At 41.8% G+C, this 22,094-nt stretch overlaps 1 protein-coding gene across 7 annotated transcripts in view; it reads left to right on the top strand.

The window, feature by feature from the left end:
- The window catches only part of EBF1 (EBF transcription factor 1), a 385,753-nt gene that overhangs the window by 241,560 nt on the left and 122,099 nt on the right, over positions 1-22,094 (top strand). For 4 of the 7 annotated variants that reach the window (XM_079771779.1, XM_079771778.1, XM_079771783.1 and 1 more), the window contains exon 8: positions 15,427-15,568. In XM_079771779.1, coding sequence (XP_079627905.1) covers positions 15,427-15,568 — 142 coding nt within the window. The remainder of the gene's footprint in view (positions 1-15,426; positions 15,569-22,094) is intronic. The other 3 variants (XM_079771781.1, XM_079771780.1, XM_079771784.1) reach the window with 1 other exon arrangement.

Here is a 22,094-nt window from a genome sequence, read left to right as displayed (position 1 = left end):
AGCTTTGTTCTGTTTTTAGAATTTACTACCTTCTTCCTTCCTCTCTCTCTGTTCTTCTATCCTTGGAAATTGTTAGTAGCAATTACCATTCAAAATGGACCCCTGAAGAAGCAGGGTGTTTCTAGACTGACAGGGGTGACAGTTCTGTTTCAGAAATGTCCTTGTACGGCTCATGTAAATGTCCTGAAGCATCCATCCGATCTGCCACCATTAAAAGCATGAATGGTATGCTAACCTCACATAATTATACATTTTCTAAAGGAAAAAGAATGTGAGAACAAATGTGTTAACTTCTGAGACACAGAATGGGAGTTGGGTTTTAGTAAAGGTGGTTAAGTTCTAGGTAGGTGCTTCTCAAACTGGAAAGTCAAGAATCCCCTGGGGATCTTGTTAAAATGCTAATTGAGGTCTTGGGGGAGGGGGTGCAGAAATTCTACATTTCTAACAAGCTCCCTAGTGATGCCAATGCCATGGCCATACTTGAGTAGGAAGGTACTAGCGCCCCTCCCCCCCTGTGTTGCTCTCTGTCTAATTTTATGGCTAACTCATTTGCATGGCCATTGTTAAATTTCCCATCAGAGTCATGACCCATATAGGTATGCCCATAAGGTCTGTATGGTGCTTATAGTATACTCTTAGGTATAGTCAGCTTTAAGTAGATTGAAATGTATGATCTTGAGAAGCTCTTGAAAATTTTTAACTGTACAGTGTCTGATGGAGAAAGGGAAGGGATGATTCTGAGCATTGATTTTTGAATGTCACGATCTCTTAATCTCCAAGATGATTGTTTTTTAAAGGGGTGAGACTTACTGGTCTCATGAAAGAATGAATTCAGTGAAAAAAAAGAAGACATTCTCTCCTGAGATCTGAAGCATTTCTCTAAAATCATTTTGGTCTTGCCAACTTTTGTCTTAACAGAGATGAATGGGGGAGAATCCTTAAATTCCTAGTTTCCCAGAAAATGTTTCTCCTGGTTAGATTCTGATCACATTTTGGTAGACTTGGGCACTCTCATTCCCACACAGGACTTTTTGGGTTGCGTTGGAGTCAGCTTTGGGGGCAAACCAACACATATGATGCCACTAAGTGTGTGTTGTTAAGTGCCTTGAAACTTGAGGGTGAATTTTAATATAAACTGTTTGGTAGTTTGCTTTGCCCTTGAGAGGAGCCCTATATCTCGTTTGAACAAGCTTGGGTTAGAAACAAAGCGTCTCCAGGCACAAAACAATTCATATCTGAGAGACATGTCTAATGGCTTTTGAATACCAGGATCAACTTTGCTGTGTTTCTCAGGGAAGCAGAGCTAGAGATGGACTTTGGTGACATTGGGAACCTAAAGAAAGAGCATTTGTGTAAGACTTCTGGGGACTTGTTTGCCCTCATAGGACCTGCTAGTAAAATGTCTGAAAGCCTTGAATTACAGGAATGTAGCTCTTATGTGAGATGAGAAACCAATTCAGTCTGTTATTTTGGAGTCTAGAAAGTTTTACAGACAAAAGAGTTACTCTTTGTTTAATAGAAGGTCTACTTAGATGAGGAGACATGAGTTAGATTTCTGGAAAGCCTCAGTTTCCTCAACTGTAAAATGGAGTAAAAATGACCATTCTACTTATTTTACAACATGTGAAGGAAAGACAACATTTTGCATGCATATGTAATTTGTAAATGATAAAATAAATGTAAGCCTTTGGAGCAAATACTTGCAATAAACTAAAGCTGGGTCATTATTTCAGTACAGGGTTTCTCCAACTTAGGCACAATTCACATTTTAGACTGGTTAATCCTTTGTGGGGAGTGAGGGGTGGGGTGAGGGGAATGATATGTCCTGTGTTTGTAGTATGTTTGTAGTATGTTGTCACTGGCCTCTACCACTAGATGCCAGTAGAGATACTCCCCCCCCCCCCCCCCCCCCCCAGTCATGACAAACCAAGATGTCTCCAGGCCTTGTCAAATGTCCCCTGGTTGGGGTGGGAGTGCAAAATTGCTGCTGGTTGAGAATCACTGGTTCAGTCCTATACTTGATGACCTCTGGCAGACTCTTCTCGGGGACAGTGGTTTTATCTCAAAGAGCACACTCTTTGTCTAGGCATGAGAGCTGCCTGACACAGGTCATACTATCCTTCAAATACATAATGCTTTATCTGAACCACGACAATGCTCTTTCCTATGATTCTCCAATTGGTGATAAAGTAGGTAGATGTGTCTCAATAGGGGCAGCTACCTTGGCCACCACAGATTCAGTGTTTGAGTTGAAGAAGAGCTGCATCTTTTTCTATCAGCAATGACAAATTCCTTATTGCATCTCAGATTTAACCTGCTTTGTTCCATCACTCACTCCTTTCTTCCTGGCAGAGGATGGAGGGAGCCTATGACAGAATGAATATTGACTTCTTTTTTTTTCTTCTGAATATTGACTCATTTAGTTTTGTATCTGCGTACGCTTATACATTTCATAAATTATCATTTTATGCAATTAGCACAGTCTTATGCATGTAGGCACATGGGTATTTATGCAATCAGAATGGATGAATTGCCTCAATAGAATTCAAGTAAAACTTCAAATATCTCTTATTCAACAAGACTGTTTCTCCAGTCTTGTTTCTTTGTATCATTTCATGCTGGTAGCCACTCCATCATTCTTGAATCCATCTTTTTCCTTGGATTCCATAACAATATTCATTCATTCTCAGCTCCTCTTAAGATATGCTCTTGTCTGCTCTCCTGTGAATGTTGGTGTTCTCCAAATTTCCTTTTGAGATACAGAACTCTTTTCATTTATAGGATCTCTGAGTATCTTCTCTACCCCCAGCATCTTAACCACTTTTTGGGCACTGAGAATTCTTGAGTCAGGTTCCTTGAGACCTGATATCCCAATTCAGACCTAGCTACCAGCTGCCTGCTGGATATTTCCAGGAACTTCAACTCATTGAGCCCCAAACTCAATGGTCATCTCATCATTTTTTTCCCTTGTGCTAGTGCCCAAGCTGGCTTCTCTTCCTATGTTCCCTGTCTTGGTTCGTTCCTAACTGCATCAAGTGCTGGAGAGAGAACTATTTATATTTGTGTCTATATCAGTGTGTTCCATATACATGTGTATACTTATACATGTCCCTGTGTGTACCTTGATGTACATTTATGGACATGGGCCATAACGATGATGATGATGATAAAACTAACATTCATTGGGTACTGATGTGAGAGATATTATGCTAAGCATTTTACATGAATTATCATTTTTATCTTCACAATATCCTGGTTGGGAATGTGCAAATATGGATTATGGATTTTATAGATGAGGACACTGAGGCTTAGAGAAAGTAAGCAAGTTGCCTGAAGTCACACATCTACTAAGTATTGAGGCAGTCTGACTCAGATGCTATTTAAGGTTGTGGAACTATAAAGAATTTGTCCAGAATCTGTTGACAGGTCCCAAATGAGACAATAAGGAGTTCTCTCAACATCTGAGAGCCACAGTAGCTACCCACAAATATGTGCTGGAATCTCAGCAAAGCTAAGGAGGGGTTTTCAAAAGAGGCATTTGCCCTAATAGAACCTAAAGATACCAACTGGATGAAGAACATTGGAACAGCACCACAGTTTGCCAAGCAGAGGGTAGAATTGTGTGGAAGGGGAGAAACCTGAGCCTTGTTTCTGAACAGAGCTACAGTGTTGGTCCATTTGTAATTGTATGAACTTTAGGGAAAGAAGCTGTTATTCAGAAGACTGCCTGAGCTTCACTGAAGCGGTAGAGTTTTAGGCCAGTTCTCTAGGGCAAGAAAGACCCCTTACTAGATGGAGCCTGAGTAAAGCGGCCCCTCAGTGTAAAGTGGCATCTCAGAGTACTCTGTTAAAAATCCTTCTGAAGTTCCCAGATCTTAGGAGTTAATCAAGAGGGGGGAGGTTTAGTCTTCCCTGAAGTTATCCTGGCTGATAAGAGATGTGTCAAGAGACAGTGGTCAAATGCTTCCTATAAACAAGACTTATAATTTCCATCATTTTTTCTCATAGCACACTAAGTGGGAAGCTGGTTTCAAATACTTTTACTCGTATGCTGCTGTTGCCTCCAAGGGGGAGTGAGAGAGTGTCTTTTTGGCATGAGAAAACTGGTGTACTTTTATATCTCCCTGTGGCTTTTCCCAGTTATATTGAAAATCCGAGACCTGGAGACATCTGATTGAAAACGCACCCCCCTGCCTAGTAAGTGGGCCCTTTTCAATTGTCATGGGTGCTCTTTTTCTTGCACCCATTTTGTCTGCTTGCCAGGCCAGTCTGATCTTCATACAGTTGTGCCTAGCGTGTCTCCTCTGAACAGCAATCAGGGGCCTGTGTAGGTGACCGAGGAGGACATAAGAAAGGTTGTTGATCTCTTGACATGTAAAGACATTCTGTCAAGCAAACTCAGCCACACAGCGGCAGAGCTTCTGGTGTGTAAACAGAGACTGCTTAATTACACAGGTCATGTCAATTAGTGTGACCTTAGCGTTTTCAAGAAATTAATCACTTTCCCCCGAGCTCAACTATGTTCATACATTAAGGCAGTATGGAATAAACCTTGTAGAAAATCTGGTACAATCTTTTTTTTTTTTTTTTTTACAATGGATGTTTTCTTTTGAAATCCCCAGGCTGTGGTTAGGGTAACAAACTTGCTTAGATACAACAGTGGATACAGGCTTCATTCAGTTCTAGTAGGTGTGGGGAGTTGGAGAGAGGGTGGGGGTAAGCTAGGGATGGCAATAGCTCATGACAGGGAGAAATTCACTGTGACTAAATGAGCCTGTTTCTTCATCTTGACACTAAAAAGATGCTAATGTCACAGGACTTTGTTAAAACCATGTCATGGGGCTGGTTTTTAACTGACAGGAGCTAGACAAGTCAAGGTTAAGATTTAAATCCTTATCAATAGCTTTTCTTGTTGGGGCTGGCAGAATGAGGATGGAGAGGGGAGGAACAAGAATTGGGTACAAGCTGTCATCACAGTCGACACCGTAATACCTGGAGGCTGCGAAGTAAAGTGTACATTTCCAAATCCATCTCAACAAAGTTTTTCCAGAGGCTATAAATCTATTTCTATGTATAAATGTTAGCCCCGTGACTACGTACGAATATAAATGTAAGATGTATTCATTCATTCATTCATGTCTGCATGCACTCAGTAGTATTTATTGATGCGGTAGGTAGTGAGTATATTGTGATGAACAAGAAAGGCAGAGTGTTTGTTCTAATGAAACTTGTATTCTAGGTGGGGTCTATTACTTAGGGTAATACTAGCTGCTGTAACAAATAGATCAAAGAATACATAATGGCTCATGGACAAGAAAAGGTTACTTCTTGCTCATATAATGTATAAGGCAGGTGTTCTTGCTGGTGAGCGGATCTTGTCCAGGAAGTGATATGAAGACTTGGGCTCCTTTTTGTTTTGTGTCTCCACTTTCCTTTAGGTTCTGGTTGTCTCCATCCACCCAGCTGAAGGCTATAGGGGGCATGGAGAGGGCACATGGACTTCTTAAAAGCCCAGGCTAAGAAATGACCCTTGTCAAATCTGCTCACATTCCCTGGCTGGGAGTCTGTCACATGGCCATATATAATAAGCAAGGGAGGTCTGCAAATGCCTAGTCGTACAGCTCAAGAAAAGAAAAAATGGTTATACACTGAATAATTATCATCAGCTTCCACATGTGTACAAATTTATAATTGCAAATCATTAAAAATTGTAATTATTGCTGTAAAGAAAATTAAACAGGATATTACAAGAGAGAATAACAGTGTGGGGTGGGTGATGGGAATCTGCTTTAAAGTAGGTGGCCAGGGAAAGCTTGTGGGGAGATAACATTGATGCTCAGAGCTAAAGGATAAGAATAAATTGTCCTGGGAAGTGCCAGAAGAATAATTTGTCTAGAGCGAAGAGAACAGCAAGCTGGAATTCATGTTTATCTGAGGGGACGAATAATCGTCCTTCACTTCTTAGTCCTTCAGAGTGGAGGATAGAAAATATGAGAAGAAACCACCAGGTTGTACATCTAAAATTCCCACCAAAAGTGTGTGTTCTCTTTAAAATGATGACATGGGAAGCGACATTAAAAGGCAGCTCTCTGTCCTTTTTTTTGGATGAATTCTATAAATTGTGGAGGACCCTTGTTATTTATTCAGAAACCCACAGAGGCTCTGAATCAATATGTCATAGGGTATCATTAAAGGATTCTTAAAATACATGCCCAACCTCTGCACTTTTGGTCTGCTTGGAAAGGCACTTAAATAAAGACGAAAATATTCTCATCCCTGTTCTTTCTCTCCCACTGTCCCCCACCCCCTGCCTCATATTGTTTTGACAAACAGCACATTTTGCAATTAAATTCTTTACCAAACAGAATGCTAGGGGCCCGGGCTGCAATCACTCTGCTCATACGGAATAATTTCAAGATGCACCACGCTGATTAATTATACTGAAAGCAGCTCTAATGATAGTTTCTGAATCCAGGATTAATTCACAGAACATGGTAAATACAAATGGCGGATTTTCAACCTGATATATTAAACCATTACGGCTTATTGGGCAAATATGTGTCTTGGCATGAGCCTTCTGCTGGGGCTCGGCAGAAAATATGCATCAGTGAGAAGGAATCCTTATGAGCTGGATTTGTTGAGTGGTAGCTCTGCACTTAGAGGAAATAAATTCCTACGTGAAGTACAGCTGCTATTGAAAAAAATGTAAAATACATTAAAAGATAGATATGAAAGTGTTCCCTTTGATCAGTGTTGCCAATGGATATTGGTTCTGAGGATGCCAATACTTACCAAGACTTTCCAACAAAAGATATTATTATATGCTTTCACTTTTTCAGTTGTAACTTTTATAGAGCTCTTAGTATGTGTGAGACACTGTAGTATTCAGTATTTTACATGTATTATCTGACTTTTTTTTTCTATCGCTCTTTTCCTTGTTACTTTGCTCCAAAAAAGCCCATTGGCCTTTCTTCTCTTCCTTCATTTCTCTTTCCCAAATATACTGACCTCATTCCTGCCTCAGGGTCTTCACACTGGCTGTTGCCTCTCCCTGGGAAATTCTCTCACTTCATGGATTGTCTGAATGCTTCTTATTTACTCAGATTTCAGCTAAAATGTCCACTCCTTGGGGAGGCCTTCCTTAATCACTCAATCGACAGTAGCACCACCTATTTAGGCATCCCCCTCCACATTTTATTTTCTTCCTAGAACTTTTCATATTCCAAAATTTGCTTCCATTGCTTATTTACTTATTGTCTAAAAACCCCGCTTTGCCCCTGCTAAGAACTAAGCTCTTTGTGGGCAAATACTTCATCTGTCTTGTTCACTGCTACTTCTCCAATACATGGAGTAATGCCCGTCAAATAGTAGGCCCACAACTTATTCTTATGATTAAGTGACTTACCTTAGGTTACAAACTAGTAAGTCATAAACTTGGTTGGGATTCAAACTCAGGAATGCCTGACCCTGGAATTGGAGTTGTTGACCAATATGCTATTTTCTTCCAATTTCAACATCCATGTGCCATAACCCGTTGGTAGAGAGCACACAAGGCAATTCTGTATGTGTTGGCTCACTGCTGCTTAAAATGGCCAGTGTACACGTAATTGGAGAGCACCAGTTACAGGCCAATGACACCGTCAGGAGTCATCAAAAGTATCCTGACCCAGAGAGAGAAAAAACAGTTCAGGTCACCGATGAACTTTTTATGTGTAGCGCGTGTCTCAGTTCAGGAGGCAGAAACTGAGTCTAGTTCCCAAGGATCCAAGTTAGTTTCACATAACTATCTGAGGATTTAGGAACATCCATCCTTGTCTTACTCTTAAAAGAAGAGTTTTTGCCTTGAGCCTTAAAGTGTGGATTTAATTCAGTTACTCACTGCATATTCTAGCAGTTTCACTCCGTTACATCCTGTAGGTTCATGTGTCCTCCATAATTTTTAATGACTTATTTGGGATCTTTCAACCAGATAGAAGCTAGCAATCAGGCAGGTTTTAGAGAATATCTCATTCCATATCAGTGAAGGATATTTTAAAGGACAAAGTTAATGAAGGCCTTACTACTGCAGACCATTTCTGTGTAAAAAATACTTTAAGTGTAGTCAGTCACGTAGGCACCAGAGGTGTTCACTGGAAGATACCAGGGGAGTCAGAGGAGAGAGACCTGAAGCCAGGAGAGTGTATGGAGAGGCCAGAGGCTGCTGTGGGTGAGCCCTGGACCTGAAGTCTGGAAGTTTCCCTTCAGGCTTGCCTCTGCTGTGAACTTGTCCTGTGACCTTGAGGATGTTTTTAAACCGTTCGGGGCCTCAGTTTTGCTATCTGTAAAAGGAAGTGTTGGGCAAATTTGCGGTATCATAACTCCTGAGAATTTCTTTTGTCGTTTTGGTTTACGAACCTTATGTGATGACATATTTTCCAACCTAATGGCCTTTATGGAGTAAAATTCGCCCTCTCTATTTTAAAATAATTGAAGCCATGTGAACCTACCAGCTCAGAGCTTCTCGTCTGTGTGAGATAACCAGTGTTTCCATATGGAGATGATCTAATCCATGTCAACAAAAGGAAATCACTGCATGCTTTAGTGGCAGCCTTGCTGTGGCTGCATTTAGGATTCCCTCTCTGCAGTCTTGTCTCCTTTGGAAGCCACTAGATTGGCTGATCTCTTGGGTCTCTTGTGACTAACATTTGAGGAGCCTCTAATGAGTGGTTTAGCAGGCAGCTGGGTGGAGAATGTGGGGTGGAGGGCAGACATTTGATGGAATAGAGTTCATTTTATAGAGCAGATTTAGGTTTATAGAAAAATGAGGGGGAAGTACAGAGAGTTCCCATAGACTCCCTCAATTCCCCCTCCCCCGTTTCTCCTAACATCTTATATTAGTGTAATACATTTGTTACAGTTGATATACTAATATTGGTACATTATAGTCAACTATAATGTCTTTCATTTATGCTAGGGTTCACTCTTTATGTTATGTAGCCCATGGATTTGGACAAATGCAGAATGTTATATATTCACAATTCAAGTATGATCTAGAATATTCCACTGTCCTAAAATCCCCTACGCTCCACCTATTCGTCCTTCCCTCCCACCTCCCAAAATCCTGACGGTCACTGATCTTTATACTGTCACCATAGTTTTGCCTTTTCCAGAAGGTCATATAGTTGGAATCATACAGTATATAGTCCTTCCAGATTGGCTGCATTCATTTAGCAATATGCATTTAAGGTTTTCCTTCATGTCTTTTCATGGCTTGATAGCTCATTTCTTTTTATTGCTATTTAATATTCCCTTCTATGAATTACCAGTTTTGTATATCCTTTCATCTATTGAAAGACATCTTGATTGCTGATGCCTTTCATTTAGGTCAATTTTTATTGAAATAATTGTAGATTCACACACAGTTGTATGAAATAATATAGGATGATCCTGTGTACCCTTTACCTAGACCTCAATAGTAATATTTTACAAAACTATAGTACAGTATCACATTGTGCTCTATAGTATTCATACAGAATATGAACATTGATACATCCACCCATCTTATTCACATTTTTCTAGTTTTACGTGTAGTCATTTGTGTGTGTATGTGTTTATAGCTCTATATAATTTTATGATGTATAGGTCTGTGTACCTATCACCACAGTCAAGATATTGGATATTTCCATCACCACAAGGGTCCCTCTGTTATGCTTTAATGGCAACCACATCCCCCTTTCCTCTGTCCCTAACCCTTGGCTAACACTCACGTGTTCTCCTTTTCTAAAATTTTGCTATTTCAGGAATGTTAAGGAAATGGAATCATGCAGTGTATTAGTTTGCTATAGCTTCCATAAAAAAATACCACAGACTGTGTGGCTTAAAAATGGAAATTTATCTCTCACAGTTTGGGAGGCTAGAAGTCCAAGATCAAGGTGTGAGCAGGGTTGGTTTTCTCTGAGACTTCTCTCATTGGCTTGCAAATGTTCGCCTTCTCACTGTGTCCTCACATGGTCTTTCCTCTTTGCACTCACATCCCTGGTCTCTCTCTGTGTGTCCAAATTTCTTCTTCTTAGAAGGACACCACTCAGATTGGATTAGGGCCCATCCTGAAGGCCTCATTTTAATGTAATCACCTCTCTAAAGGCCCTATTTCCAAATATGTTCACATTCTGAGGTACTGAGAGTTAGGACTTCAACATATGAATTTTGGGGGTGAGGGAACACAATTCAGACCATAATATGCAATGTGCAACCTTTGGTATTGGTTTCTTTCTCTTGCTATATTTCCCCAGAAATTCATCCAGGGGTATCAATAGTTTGTTTCTTTATATTGCTGTTAGTCACTGAATGTTGCTTAATGCCTTTTTATTTCATGTGCTTAAAGTCAATGCATTCAATACTTTCTATTAGGGGCCCTAAACTAATGCAAACATAGAATAAGCTAAACCCAAAGACAAGTAAGCCATATAAAACCAACTTTAACATTAATTACCTTGCACAAAATTACTATATATCAGCATTGAAAACCCAAATATATAATTTTTAAAAATAATCATTTAAAATTAATTTGCATAAGTGATAATTTTTTTGAGGGAGGTACTTACTATCAAGATACTCTAAATTTAAATATTAAATATATTGTTAGGGTCTGACCTTTCCCCTGACTCCACATATATTGTAGAAATGTTTAAAGATACAGATCTCAATTCTTTGGGGGCCTTTGGTCATAACCCTTCCTCCCATAGGAGCTGCTACTTCTGTTAATGTGACCTTCCACCCATGACTAAATTTAGCTGCTTGTGTCTTCTTGAAAATCTGTTCATGAGACAGAGATTATGCTTCATGAATTTCTGATAATATAGTTGGGACATATGCAGTCTTCTGCCAGGTATGAAGGGAAGAAGGCCAGCTTGAGGAATGACTGTGAGGAAATGCGAACTAACAACAAAACTCCCAGAGAACCCCTCATTCCAATGAAGTATTAGGAACACCAGACTGAATTGATCAGCTGTCTAATTTATAGACTGTTTTCAAAGCAGTAAGATTTCATTGAGTTTCAAGCCCAGAGTGTAACAGGCTGACATGTATAGATGAGATCTAGAAAGCAAAATTACAGAAATCAGTGAGATCTTGCAATTCACAAGAGGCCTAAGGTATATGATTATGTGTTGTGAGCACAAAGGTCTTTAAAAATGGTTTCATTGTTAGACTGATCAAGGAGTGGACATGGAAGAAATACTTTCTGTATCTTTTTATTTGAAATAACAGTTTGTGCTGGGTCCTCTTCATGGCCCAGCATGTCCTCTCCAACTTTTTTTGAGCATCACAAACATCTCTAAAAGCAACAGCTATACAGGTACTATTATTGACGTTTGCTAATTGCTCAGTATGAACCAGGAACCATACTAGGCACTTTAGGTAATGTCAGCCCCACAGTAACATTGTGTGTTGGCCACTATGATTATTTCCATGTGAGATTCAGGGACACTGGGACTCCGAGAAGTTAAGTTAAAGTCATATCCACCAGGAAAGCTTGGGAATCAAGAATCAAAATTTGTGTGTTGATTTTTTTCTAATTCTAAATAGAGGAGAGTACTAGTAAACAGCAAAAAGAATAAGCTTTAGGAGTATCTAGATCCAGGATATAGCAGAGAAGATTCTGAACCACCAAGATGAGCCAAGAAATTGAAAATGTCAATGTAAAATCTTCAGAGTCTGTGGGCAGCTGCAGACTTCTCTCCTGCCCTTTATGTTCCCTCACACTGCATACCTTTACCTAGAAGGTTGAACCCTGGTACATGCTGGGTGTTCATCAGCACATCTCTGGATTGCTATCTTAAAAGGGCATGCCCCTTCATCCAATAGAAATTTGATTCCAGAAAATATACATGTACACAACCCTAACCATGTCCACTTAGCCAATACTTATTTCAGGAGACGTTATTTGGGCATTCTAGTGAGTAAATTGGCACAATTTATTTCAAAACCATCCTACAGTAACGTTGCCCAACAGAACATTCTGCAACGATCTGTTCTCTATCTGCCCTCTAGCCGCATGTGACTACTGACCACTTGAAATGTGGCCTGGCGACTCAGGAACAATGGAACTTTACATTTTACTTAAGTAGTTTTCATTTAAATAGCCATCAGTGTGGTGTGGTTACTGTATTGGGCAGTGCAATTCTAGAGACTAAAGATTTAATTCTAGCAGCTATCATAAAATTCTAGCTAGACCTGTTCCTCATATTCCCTTCATGTCGTTCCCTGGGCAGGAGAATGAAGAAGTGGGTAGAGAGGGAAGGGGTGGTCGAGTCCAAACGTAAAGTCATTTTCCATGTTTATCTGTCCCAAATTCAAGCTGTGCTTTGTTGACAAAATTTGGGAAGGTTGCAGATTTGGCAGGCCTGTCTGTCCCCTTGCCTGCATGAATGTGTCAGCACCTCATTAATCTTGGGTTAAACTGTAAAGGCCCTTTTCCCTCCTACCATGGGCCTATTTTTTAAAGGACACTTCAGTGCCCTTTTGCATTTCACAGTGAGATTTTTAAAAATTTATAACTTGCTCTGTGGATTAATTTAAGCCTATGTTTTACTTAAATATATCCTGATCGTTTCCAAATTGAAATGAGAGAAATTATTTTGGAGATATAGGGGAGTTAAAATGTATTGTGCCATGAGTTTCTGAGGAACATACTGGGTGTTTATTTTCTAGAAATTAAAAGCATGAGGAATCTCTGTGTTTTCTTTCTTCAATTTAATGACTCTTTCAATGAAATGATTTTATCACACATGTGGTCTTGGTGATTCTTCTCTTTCCAAGAAAAAGACATAGAGGGTGTAATGTTGTTGTTTTTTTCCTTAACAGTTTTTGTCATTTTTGTCCAATGTAAGAAGGAGATGAAAATGTCTTTAAACAATACTGGATATTTTAAGCCTTAAGCCTGTAGTGCTTTGTCTTACAGGTGCGTGGTGAATTGTCATTGTCGAGAATAACCACTTTCTGTATTTCCTGGCACTGGAAACAGTTACCGTTTGGGATTCCTTTTATAGTTTCTTCAACTAACGACTCCAGTGACCACTCAATTGTGGTCTCGTAGTAAATCAAAATTTCTTTGAAAGAGTCAGCTCTGTTATATAATTGTAGATGTCCTGCGAAGTCATCTCCCTAACTAAAAAGAAAGGCGAGTTTCCGTTGCCTCAAATAATACGGACTCTGCCACCACACATAATATAGGCCATTTTCTCCTCTTCCTCCTCCTCCTCCTCCTCCTCCTCCTCCTCCTCCTCCTCCTCCTCCTCCTCCTTCTCCTTCTTTTAAAGTAGCCTACAATTGATGAGACATACACACGAGCGTCAGGCTGTGTCAGATCTGGCTGGTCAATCGTGAAGAAAGAGAAAAGCCAAGCTGCAAGCTGCTCCTTCAGACTTACCTCCTCCCACGAATGACTTGCCCTCGCTGGGATTTGGGGTTTCACGGTGACGAAGGAGAATGCTCTCAATGGTTTACTTTGTGTTTTAATAAAATAGAGTTAAAATAAAATCAGGGGATGGCCTAGCTCCTGCTGGGATCAAGGTGAGGGCCCTGCCGGAGGATTTAGGGGACCCCATGGAAGCCCTCCCTGGGAGGCAGCATGACCATAGGCCCATGCCCTTCCTTCTGCCTCTGGGTCTGACCGACACCAGGGGCTTGGTATAAGGAGCAGGGCCTCAGGTGGGCTCAGGTGAGGGTCTAGAAGAAAAAACACCGATCAAATCAGCCCAACCCCACCATTCTATGGAAGCAGTGTGTGCACAGCCCACAGTTCGTTGCCACCTTTGAGGCAGCGGGGAGGGAAACTCACCATATTTTGCCAGGAGGCTTTTAGGTCAAAGTGAGGAGCAGGGGAACTTTTAAGTTTGAGGGGCGTTGAGGGGTGTAGGGGTCCACACAGGGGGCCACTTGGTCAGGCGAGGCCGACCGTTTGCAGGCCCAGGCCGAGGCCCAGCACTTTCCCCTCTGCCCAAATCAGGTGACGAAACTGCCCTGTTGCCCAAGACTCTAGAATTCACTGCCCACTTTGGCCAACTCGGAGCAAAGGCTTCCCCAGAAAAGGGGGCCTCGGTGCGTGCCAATTCTTGTAAAGCGTTTCACCTCTTCAGAAGCTAATGCCTCTCAAAACCAAGAACAATTAAAGCTCGAGTCTTTCCAAGCAACGGGGGAATTGAGCAAAATAAATCAGAAATCCTCAGCTTGGCTCTGGAGGCTCGCCTCATTATGAGAGCAGATCTATTAGCCCTCTTGCCATTGTCTTTCATTTCTCAAGTGAGGTGATTCTAATTAAATTAATCTGCATGTCAATCTATCGGTGATCAATCAAAGAGCCTGAGGTCCCCCCTATGCTGCAGGGTGCTTGCGGCTGACAGGGGCTGATAATGGAGGAAGAAATAAACTGTCGAGCAAAGTTAATTAGTCAACATAATAGGTGGATTAAACGGGAGCCGGCTGATTGCTGTTTCCCATGTCAGAGCACGAGGTGGGAGCTGAAGCTGCAATTACAGACAATTATTATATTTGGTTGTAAGAGGTCGCATGAATAAACATATCTCTGTGGGTTTCAGTTTTAATCCTCTTCCCCATTTAATATAAGGAGAAGTGTAGGTCATTTCTTCTCATTGTTTTAGTCAAAATTCCCTGAGAAAACACCTTTCTGGCAAACTGAGTTCAGAATCAGTTTATAAGGTGGCCAGGGTATGTGAATTGTACCCTGGGCCCATGCCACCATTTGGGGGTCGGGGGTGGGGGAGGCTTTGAAACACAGACCTAAGACCTTTCTTGAGCAGAGATTTTTTTTTGGCGGGGCGGGGGGGGGGGGGGAGGTAGTGGTGATGGTGGCAAGGGGGGCTTTGGTCCAATTAACTGAACGAATGAAGGAAGAAAAAAGTACAAGAATCCCCTAAAAAGACAGCCGGGAGAGCAAGCTGCATCCCAGCTCTCCCTAAAACCTCTCTTTTTCTTTTCTCTATCCTTTTAACCCTGACACAGGGGAAGGGGGCGGGGGGAGAGGGGGATATTTTAAAGATTCAAAAGATTTTTTATTTGCATGATCAACTGTGATATCTGCTTCGGTGTCTAAACTGAAGGGTAATTTAGGTGAAACACAACCACCCTTGTTTAAAAAAAATATGCTAATAAAGATCCTCTTGTTAAAATTATGGTTAACAGTGTACCTTCTGCTGTATAACTATAAACTGTGCAATTTTACTTAAAACTGCATCAAAAGCGTTCCATGCCAAAGACCCACTCATCAATAGCTCCTCTTGTTAGAGTTGTACAGCATAAGCACCAGTTATTATGTGAAATCGCGATGCAATTTTCTTCAGCTCCCAGCTGTTATTTATTTAACTTGAGTTTATTACCCTCCGTGCTTTTATATTAAAATGTTCATTCATCTCTCCCTTCTGTCTCCAGGTCGTGGTGTCTACGACAGTCAATGTGGATGGCCATGTCCTGGCAGTCTCTGATAACATGTTCGTCCACAATAACTCCAAGCATGGGCGGAGGGCTCGGAGGCTTGACCCCTCGGAAGGTACGCCCTCTTATCTGGAACATGGTAGGCGAATCATTTTCATTGGTTGGCATTGTTACCTTTAACTGTGAACTTATTTTGGTTTCTTTCTTCCAACTCCACCACATTTTCTACCCCATTTCAAATTTCCAATGTCCTGTTGAAGAATGTGGATGCTGAGTAGTTAAAGACAGGGAGATATCTTTGAGTCTTTCCCTTGCCTGTTGCACAGTTTTCTACCCTGGAAATTGGTTGATGTATCTTTCCTTTCTGTTGAGACAGAAGGAGACCTGGATCGCTGCTTTATTTTAAGCTTCCACTTGACTGACAAATAAAGGCCAAAGCAGGATCACAAAAATCATGACACATTTTGAGCTTACAGTTGACTTGGTTGTACAATGAACTCCATCCTCCTTGCAATACTGGTGTATCTCTGTGACTACATATTTAACTGCATTTGGAGATAAAATTCAAAAGCTGGGTTGGAGGCACTATTAGAATATGCAGCCCGAACTAAATGTTTCTCCCATGCCCTGTGCAGACCCCTCCCCTCATCACCACATGGCAGAGCCTACTTTCTGTAGGTAGCCTTTGGTGGGGAGAAATCACATTTGTCTTGAATTTATGGCTAATCAGTTGTGCCTTTGAGTGAACTGGAGGAAACCAGATAAAAATTTAAATGAAGAAAAGTGAATGCCACTCAAAAGAACCACGGTCCAACTGAGTATATGTGTGAATGTTTCACCACTACATGTATATGCAATGTATCATCCATACTTCCATCTGTCCATCTATCCATTATCAATGCAACATCTATCCATTCATCTTCTCATTCCATCCATCTCTCTGTCCATCCACTCATTTGTCTATAATCCACCTGTCCATCCATCCATCCATCAATACACCCATCTTCCATCCATCCATCCATCCATCCATCCATCCATCCATCCATCCATCCGTCCATCCAAGAAACAGTGATTGAGCCTACTGGATATCAATCACCATGCTAGATTTTCACCATCTGCTCAAATTAAACTCTTAATTCATTTCTCTACTTCACTTTACAGTTTGCTAGATCAGCAGGATTCTTTGTAAAACACTACCATACAAATTAACACTGATGGCCTGACTTTTCCATGGGCGTGAGCAGTCCATGATGTAGTCCACAAGATAGAAAATGCCCTTTCCTGCCAGCATCCCAATTGAATGAACACGCCACTATCATCACCTTTGCCTGATTTTATTTGCCTGTGCTTATGGAATACACAAACTGTGCTTTTTATTAATTAGCCAGATGTAACACTTTCAGAAGGGATTCTTCACTACATCCAGTTTTACAGTCTTTTTAAGGTAAACCATCATCTTTCAAAAGCTGTTACTTTATGGTTTCATTAGTGCTGAGATGGATGGATATTACTTTTTGCAGGAGGCCATTTGAAACACTTGCTCATGATTACATTCACAGTTCCATTTCTGTACTTAAAATTATTCTGATCCTCACTTTACAGTATTATTGCCTTCTTAATACCTTTGGAGTCACTTAAGGCAATGGAGATGTTTAGGTAAAAGGAAGGAGGAAAAGATAAGTAAACACTAGTGGGCACAATTTGGAGAGCTCTGGCTTAAAAGCTGAAGTCTTGTCATTGACTATGACTGGTTAGTTACTGTCCTGTCTGGGACACACTTGACTGTCACTTTGAAATGTGCCAGTCATGGGTTCACAGTTTCAAAATGTGCTCCAAGTGCAGACCTTACTCTGCATGCATTCCTGCCCTTGGGATGCCAGGCCAATCGTCCCTCCACCAAAGAAAACAACACAAACAGCAGAAACCAACCAGATAGAAAGGACGCCTCTTGGTGTGGAGGTCAGGAATATTATTTCACATCATGATGTGTTGGAAAGAGTCTTACAATTGGAGTCAGGGAACCTAAATTAAATTTGTAGTTTCACCTCTACCCTTGGTATGACCTTGAACAAGTCACCTTATACCTTTTGGTATCCTTAGTTTCCTTCTTAGTAAAACAAAGGTGATGATCTTCAGGGCGGGGGATGGGGTAGAAAAATGGCTACCCCATTAGGCTGGGGGCAGGTCACATACACAGGGGAAGTGGGCTGGGTGGAGACTGCGGAACAAGAGACATGCTCCACCGCCCCAGCCCCAGGCAGTTGTCACCAAGGGGAGTGAAAGCCCAGTGGGGCCAGATGTCCCATTTTGGCAGGACTCCTAATTTTTAATTGTTGGTAACTAATTACAAAATTTTAAACCCTGGAGAGAGAAGAGGGGGTAAAAGTCACCTAGGAGGAATATAGCCATGGGCTAACGATTTGAAGTCTATGCTTCCTCCCAGCTCAAATATTTTTATTTCTAGACATACACATTAATATTTTAGTGGTGATATTGTACTATTCTAAGTTTTTTATTTTTTAAATCCTCACCTGAGGATATGTTTTTATTGATTTTTAGAGTGAAAGGAAGGGAGGGAGTAAGAGAAAGAGAAACATCGATGTGAGAGAAATATCAATGGGTCGCCTCCCATTTGCACCTTGACTAGGGACAGAATCTGCAACCTAGATATGTACCCTGACTGGGACTCAAACCTGCAACCTTTTGGTGTATGGGACGACGCTCCAACCGACTGAGCCACCTGGCCAAGGCTATTTTATGTTTTAAAGACAACATTTTATTCCTCTGCTTCAGTTTACCAGTCCACAACTGGCTGTGTTATTATTAGGACATTAGTCAAGAAAATGTTAATGGTTAATCATCATTGGAGATGTGGCTATGTCCTACCTCCTGCAGCTAGAGGGCCTCCCGCTCTCCAAAGCCTTACTTCACTTCTCTCCAGAAGATTCAAAGGGTAGACAGCTCCTTAAGGTTCTTAGTAACAACAGTGCCATGGAAATCTGCTTCTTTGTAGAATGAATCAACCAACCACACATAACCGCCCACTCATGTGGACACTTCAAGTTGATAGCTACATAAATATCTACTCAGCAAAGGGTGACGATGGGCTCTTTCATTGGTGGTGTGTGGGTGTGGATCTATGATGCTAACTCACGTTGATTTGGGGTATGGTAATGCTTTATCTGGCCACTGAAAATTCCTTTTTGAAATTGCCCTTTTTAAGCCTTACGGAACCACGCCCCGCTCCTTGGCCCCTCCACTCCCCAACCCCCACCTTCAGCAGCTACTGCACAGTGTGACTACCAGGTATTTTCGCCTCTTAGGTGACCTGTGGGAGCCTTCATTGTCCCTCATTCTGGGCTTTTCACCATCTCGTTTACAGGTAGCCTGCATTATTTTGAGCTGCTGCACATCTCTATTTATATCCTGCATGTCAGACAGTTGGAGGAAAGTTCCCTTTCATGGCTCAATCTTTCTGTGAATGAGAGAAATAGAGACCATGCTTCACACTCATGCAGTCTCCCTGTGTGACCCACACACTCACCACCCTTGTGCTCACATAACTGTCCCCGTATTTCAAGTAAAAGAGTCGCCAAAGGCAAATTTATTTCCTGGAATCTTGTGTGATCCACAGAGGGTGAATGAATTCCCGCTTGCTGAAGCTGTTGGTAACTGCTCTCAGCCTCTTTTTCCTCATTCATAAATACTGAGATGTACGGGAGAGTTTAAGGTAGTGGGGTTTCCTCCTTAAGCAATAGCTTTATGGGAGAGGTCTGGTTGGGGAGAGAGGCAGCCTCAGGACGTAACTGCTCTCAGTGTTCCAATTTTTGAAAAAGTGCAGGCATAGGGCCAAAGACACTGAATTGTCGCCAACACGATTGTGTACAGCTCTGGCTTGCGTGCCTGCCCTGTCTTCCCCTCACTTGGGCAAATTCCTGGGACTGTGCACTGGGGATCTTCAAAGGGCTTGGCGAGTGTTAATATTGCCCTTGTTCTCCTGACTTTCAGGTTGTGTTTACTTGGGTTTAAGGCCAATTGTGGCATTCGTTTCTTTGTATTTTCCACCCCCATGGCAAAATGCGGTGCCCTCACAAAGCTATAGTGCAGGGCCCCTGTGAGCTTGCACGAGCTAACACTTTATTACCTAATGATCTAATATGCAACAAGGCAAAGAGCTGGTGCTCATCATCCTGACATCGGTGCCGGGAGAAGTGACTAAATTGCTTTATGTACCATTAGCGCTCGCAGCTGTGGTGAACTCACTGGCAGCGTTTATGCAAATGCCAGTGAAGACACTCCAGTGGCTTTGTCAGGAAGCCGTCTGACAAGCAGTTTAAATGCTCATTTTTTTTAGGGGACTTTAAAAATTTTGATGTGCATGTGTTTTTCTCACTTCCTCCTTTTTTTTCTTCCCTCCACTCTTCCCCCTTTATGGACTATTTATTCCTGATCACTGGGGAAGTCTGAGCGGGCAGGGAGCCATGCCCTGTCCCAGACTGGGGTTAAGGCCCCAGTCAGCTGTTCTTCAGATTTAGGGATATTTATTATCGTTGTGCATTTGTATTGTTGTGTATTTCATATTTATTTGAAAAATAAGTAGAACTGTGATTAATCAAGAATTTTTAGAAGACGAACATTTTAATGTTCCTGAGTTCTGACCTGAGGTCCTACTTGGTTTCTTGGCTCAAATACAGATGCTTTAACACACCCCTACTTTTTAAAAATGGAAGACGATGGACATTTAGCTTTTGTGGGTATCAGATACGAATGAATTGAATTTCCCTTCAATGTAATTATACAGATTGAGATGTGAAGTATACTCGTGCCAGGATCCCAAAGTAAACAGAATCAAAACAAAAGTGGGGTTTGGTCAAACTAAAAGTACTCGTAGAAGAGTTGTGACAGAATCACTGGGCCTTCTCCTTGCTATGATTACGGCGTTAGAGAAATAGAATCCCATTTGCCCCACCACCAGTTAGCTCTGACCTTTCCACTGTAGTGTCCCCTCCCAGCTGTCCCTGACAATATGGTGTTATTCTTGCTCTTTAGCATTTGACCTTCTTTAATCCTTTTGCTCCAGACAGAAGCAGTGTTTGCTTCCGTTGCTTGCCCCTGGGTATCCAGCCCCATTGCCTCCCGGTGCCCAGCTGCACTTAAATTTGCTGTTTTATGGACATGGAGAGGGATGGGTCAGGCCTGGAGATTACTCCTTGGGAGACAGCATAGAGCTTCCAACAGAATGGAGCCGCCTCCTCTTCTCCCCTCTGTGTAACTAGGCGCTAAGAAGGAGCCAGTGAATCTCAGTTGGGTCTATTAGAACTAGCATCCACCTGTCTGACTGGAGAGCTGGATTCTGGTCCTGACTCTGCCATTAACTAGCTGGGTGACTGTGGGAAGCCCACTTTGCTTCTGTGGCCTCAGTTTTGTATGTTCCTAATGAGACCTGGGTTGGGTCATCTTTAGACCTTTTAGCATGCCCATTTTTGGGGTGTTCTGAACTGAAGCATTGACACATGCCTTCCCTAGTCTGACACCTATTTCAGGAGATGCCTTTGGAGAGACAGGGCTTCAGGAGAACAGAGAAATCCCTGGCTATTTCTAGGTTAGCCCTTCCTTTGGATCTTTAGCCAAAGAATAAGGTATCAGCACAGTGAACTTCAAATATTCCTTCCTCCATTCATTCATACTAAGCATCCACTACATGCCAGACACTAAACTAGGTACAGTAGCCCAAGGCAGATACAGTCACTGTCCCCAAAGAATTTATGATGTAAATAGAGAAGAAAAACATTAAGCAAAATTTCCAACTAACTCCTTAGAGTTGTGGCTAAGGAGGGACCACAAGAGGAGTAAGGTGTCAGGGAAGCCTTTCTATGAGGAAATCACATTTATGCCCCAACCTAGAGATGAGTAAGTCTTCACCAGGCAAAGGGGACAGAAACAAATTTCCAGGCAGAGAGAACAGTGATCACAAAGGCTGTTTTGCTTAAGTGAGTTCAAGGCACCAAAAGAGACAGGGATGGCTCCTGCTGCTCCAGCCATCAGGAGGATGGCAGGAGAGGAGGCTGGGCTGGCTGCCGAGGGCCAGGTCACGCAGGCCCACATGGGATGCCCAGGCCCTGGTTGTGGCAGTTGTGAAATTGGGGGGCGGGAGGGGGGTACCAACCAAGCAGGGATTTGATGAACTCAGTTGTAATTACATGAACTGCTTCTGTGCCATGAGAGCCCAGGGCAAGATAGCTCTGAGTTGCTTATGACTTTGCCCTTCCCTGCCAGCCTCTGGAAGCTCACCAGGGAGTTGGCTGTGCCTTGAAGCCATCCCCCTGATCACTTCTCATTCCATCAACAGTGCATGTGTTCAAAATAGGAAGAAAGTCAAACATTTGAGGGTTCTTTTTCTAGATGGTTTTGGCTCATGAATTCACTATTTTTTTTCTCATAATTAGCTTAGAAAAAGTTTACCTATTGACTTCTTTTTGAACTTGTAGAGACCTTTTTTTTTTTTTTTTAAAAAAAAAAGGCTTACTGTTATTTGACCTAGGAAATGTAAATTACTTGTATGATCCCCAAATTAAAATGGGTTGAGTGGAAATAAACCAAACAACAAAGAGAAATGCACCCTCCCAATTTTCTCTCTCCTCTGCCACCATGGTCAATGGCCGAGT

This window comes from Cnephaeus nilssonii (genome assembly GCF_951640355.1).
Source record: "Cnephaeus nilssonii genome assembly, chromosome: 5".
Lineage (NCBI taxonomy): Eukaryota > Metazoa > Chordata > Mammalia > Chiroptera > Vespertilionidae > Cnephaeus > Cnephaeus nilssonii.
This window is presented reverse-complemented; position numbering and strand designations above follow the sequence as displayed.